The sequence below is a fragment of the Rhinolophus sinicus genome, chromosome 8 (assembly GCF_057876585.1).
Source record: "Rhinolophus sinicus isolate RSI-liver-muscle chromosome 8, RSI-T2T, whole genome shotgun sequence".
Taxonomy (NCBI): domain Eukaryota; kingdom Metazoa; phylum Chordata; class Mammalia; order Chiroptera; family Rhinolophidae; genus Rhinolophus; species Rhinolophus sinicus.
The window spans coordinates 29,180,069-29,184,446 of record NC_142508.1 but is presented as its reverse complement, the minus strand read 5'-3'; the positions used below and the strand labels follow the sequence as shown (position 1 = coordinate 29,184,446).

At 40.2% G+C, this 4,378-nt stretch overlaps 1 protein-coding gene across 1 annotated transcript; it reads right to left on the bottom strand.

The window, feature by feature from the left end:
- Positions 1–1,165: 1,165 nt before the first annotated feature.
- LOC148757392 (endogenous retrovirus group K member 18 Env polyprotein-like) lies at positions 1,166–3,022 on the bottom strand (the record flags this gene model as incomplete). Its single annotated transcript, XM_088800714.1, has 1 exon — positions 1,166–3,022. A coding segment is annotated over one exon (1,197 nt), but the record flags the coding sequence as incomplete, so codon positions are not given.
- Between the last annotated feature and the right edge of the window lie 1,356 nt (positions 3,023–4,378).

Genomic DNA, 4,378 nt, shown 5'->3' with positions numbered 1-4,378 from the left:
GGGCAAGTGTATCTCCACAGTCATCCTGTTTCATTAGATTTGCACTTTGGTGGAAAAACATTTCCTGACTCGTCTTTTGGATTATATGAAATTTTACTTAAATGATGCCTACTTCTGAGATAGCTTGAAAATACCTGAGTCTTATGGTCTTGCTTTAGGGCCCTTTCATTGCATTTTTAAAAATCAGAAACCAAATTACAAAATCTTGAAAAATATTTCTATTTGAGTAAGAAATACTCAATGAAATTTCTTAGCAAGGAAGAAACAAGGAGTATGACATGAAAATACAGTAAACAACTTCACAAAATATGCTTTACCCATTTCTCTTCATCCAAATTCCATTCCTCTTGGCAGCTCAGAAGTTTCTTGTTTCTGCTTTCTTCCTCTCATGCTTGGAGTACAGCATGCTCTCTCTCCTCCACTTAACTCTTTGATGCCTGTCCTCCCACGTTCTCACCCCACTGTTTTCCTCAATGCTACCTCTGTGTCTTTTCCAGCTCCAGTGTTCTTTCAATGTTCTCTCTGCCATACCCATCAAATCAGCAAAATCAAGGCTTAAGATTGAGTAGTGGGGATTGAGGGTCTGAGAGTGGGGATGAAAAATACCCTTCCTTAGAAAGGATATAAATCCTTGTGTTTATTTTTTGTAGCCCTGTTACAGTTATCAATTACATGGGCTCTACCCATTATCTATCTATCTATCTATCTATCTATCTATCTATCTATCTATCTATCAATCATCTGTCTATCTATCTATCTATCTATCTATCTATCTATCTATCTATATCATCTGTCTACCATCTATCTATCATCTATCATCTATCTATCTATCATCTATCTGCCATATATATAATATTCTATATATGAGATAGAGAGAGAGCACTATTTCTAGGTACATGAATAATGATGAGCTGAATTCTCTTATGTATATTCCTGATGCTCTTCCTTCTCCAATTTTCAGGCAATGGAAGTGCAGGTTCTCAGCTACAGTATAATTACATTGTGTACCCAACAGCAAGTCTCCTCTTACAAGCTTGGAAAAACTCCAAAGAGTTTGGAAGCAATGAAGCAAACATGAATTGTTTATAAATATAGAAAGGAGGAAGTATTTATTTATTTATTTATTTATTTATTTATTTATTTATTTGTTTATGTTTTAAGGAGTTATTTGTAGCGGGCCTGCCGCCACGAGTCGAACGGTTCCTGACAAGGGGAGTGGGAATGAAAAAAGGCACTCACACTTTGATGATGGCGATCGCGGACCCCAGTGTTCCTGGAGACGCTGAGTTTATTCTGTCCCCAGAATTTATACCTTCTGTGGACGTGCAGTTTAGCAAGTACAAAAATGCATTATCTAGTTAACAGTGAATCTTTAACTTTAACACAGGAGACACAAAATTTACTGAAACTCCCAAATGTAATTACCCTATCAATAGCCCTGATAGGCATCAGCCTTCTGTTCTGGGAACTGGCCACTCCCACCACATTCCTGAGCAGCATGCAAGCTCTCTTCAGATGCAGGCAGAGATAATTGCCTCAGGGGGAGGAAACAGGTTAAGCATAAACCGAGCCATTCTGTTAAGGCTTTAAAGTTAACTGCTTTAAAGTTAACTGCAACCATGGCTCCCCACATCTCCCCCTTTTTTATTTTATAGGAACAAAATCCATCCAGCCAGGATGGCGAGGTGACGGCGCCTGTCTTAGGCATCCCAGGACGCCTGCCTCAACTTACCCGTCATTGGTACTCATATTTTATTAATACAAGCCCTGTCTTAGGTGTTGAAGCGGCTCCCAAGTATTTGCCCGTCATTGACTAACCCGTCCCTCATAAATGCACAGGGGTGAGAGTCTTATTGCTTGCCTTTAGCTCAAGCTGATGGATGTCAGCTCGTAAGTCTAACATTTTGCTGATAAAACATCTAATGAGGATGGGGAGTAGGCACAAAACCAAACAGACACAGATGCCCAATGTAAGAAATATTATAACAGAATGGGTAATATAAGGCATAGAGGGCAAAGCATTCCTAAGAACATTAACAAACTCAGAAGCAGCCTGAGCTGCATCAAATTTCAAAGGTTCAGCTTCTCTCATACTTTGAATTTCATCGTGAAGCTGAAACATGTCTAAAGATAGGTTAGCATCATGCCAAATTCCTTGAAGATGTGAACGAACTCGACTCCAATCATACTGACTATTATTATATTTTTTAGGAGTAACACAAATCCAATGATACTCCGGATGACATTCTAAATGAAATTTAACTTTCATACCCTGAATGACCTCTCCCATATACTGAACCGCATCATAAAGAGCATTCACCTTCTGTTCTAGTTTCTCATCAATAGCCTCTTGGGTTCCCAAGGCTAAGGTAACATTCTTTGAAAGAGTATTAACATAATGAGCATTTTGAATAGTCTGAGAGAGAGCCACAGCTGCTGTAGCAGCAGTTGCAATTATAGTAACCAAAGCCATAATTCCAGCAATTAGAAGTCCAACAAATCGTTTTTGTCTACTCAAAGCATATTCAATTTCTTTTAAAACCTGCAAACTTCTTTCAGCATACCAAGGTCCAGAAATATTAACAGGAAGCATAATAAAAGATGGTTGTTTAAGTATCATAACCTGGGTCCCCAAAGGTACCCAAGAAATACAATTAGTCAAAATACAATTATTACAAGACACATTAAATTGATCTCCCACAAAATATACATTAATATTTCCAATCAAGAGTGCATAAGGGGAAGGAACACAAGCAGATACATTAACAGTCTCAGTAACAATAGTCCACTCCTTAGTTCCGTCTTCCAAAATCCTCATGGGCAGAGAGAGCCTGGTTTCAACCTTATCCATTGCTCCCATAAGCCTCCATAGTGAATTTTGCGGATACTGCGTATCAGAATTCCACAGTCCAGAAATCAGTTCACGGGCCCATCCGGACCGGTTATTTCTTGACCAATCAATAATATATCTGCCTGTTCCAGGGATGTCATAACGAACAGGATCATTACCAGGACAAGCTCTCCATGGAACAGTCTCAGTATCCAGTTTCAATCTTTTATTGCAAGATGGATGTGATGAAGGGATGGGCAGCTTTATCTTGCGCCCTCCGGACCAATCGCCTAGCATGTTAAGACGAACAGTCCATCCAATTAAAGAATCATGAATATGCATAATGACAGGGGAACTACGCAAACACCCAATCATGGAGCTATTTTTTGCAATACAAATAGGCAATCCCAAACCTATGCCATTGTAAGTGAAATTATTTTCCAAATGCTGTTTCATATGTCCATCAGAAGGCAATCCTAAGGCCTTAGTATCATTAACATAAACTGGAATCTCAGGACCATCCCACACAGCGGGGTGGAGGATTGGTGGATCAGGTACATAGGCCCAATACGTCTGGTCAGGTTCCGCTTGGCAAAGCATCAGTAGCATCATCAATGGGCTGAGGGTCCACATGTCGCACCAATCTTTCTGGCAGCCACCGAGGGCCTTCTGCATCCTGTGGAAAAACACATACATGTCCTCGTCCCCATATGAGGACTGGATCTGGGCCATGCCAAGAGCCCGTAAGTGGGTCTTTCCATTTGACCAAAGCCTGAGGGGCTGCAGAAGGATGCCAAAAGCGCTCCGCAGCACTTTTACCATGGGCATCCAAGGTCAAAAAATTTTGAATAAAGAGAGAATGAGACAAATAATTATGAGGTGTCAGGGGATATAACTCCCCCTTTTTTATTTTTTGTAAATTAACTTTTAATGTACCATGAGTACGCTCAACAATCCCTTGTCCTTGGGGATTGTAAGGAATGCCAGTAACATGATTGATCGAAAATTGCTGGCAAAATAGAGCAAATTTTTTGCTGGTATAACATGAGCCATTGTCTGTTTTAAGTTTTTTAGGAGTTCCAATCATGGCAAATGCAGCAAGACAATGTCTAATTACGTGTGACGTTGCTTCTCCTGTCTGAACAGAAGCCACAACTAATCCGGAGAACGTATCGATGGAGACATGAACATATTTTAATTTTCCAAATTCAGGTATATGAGTCACATCCATTTGCCATAAGTCATTAGGACGTAAGCCTCGGGGGTTGATTCCATAATGAGGCACAGGCAGAAGATGTGAACAATCTGGACACTGTTTTACTATTTGACGTGCTGCTTCTCTGGTAATTTTATACTGCAATCTCAAGCTCTGACTATTTTGATGGTGGAGGCTATGAGCCTTTTGTGCTTTCTCTACTCGAGTTAAGGCAACGAGCTGAGTAGCAGTGTCTGCAATTTGATTTCCTGAGGCCAAAGGGCCTGGAAGATTAGAATGAGCTCTAATATGGCCAATAAAAAATTTTTTACAGCGCAGCTGAATGGCCTGTT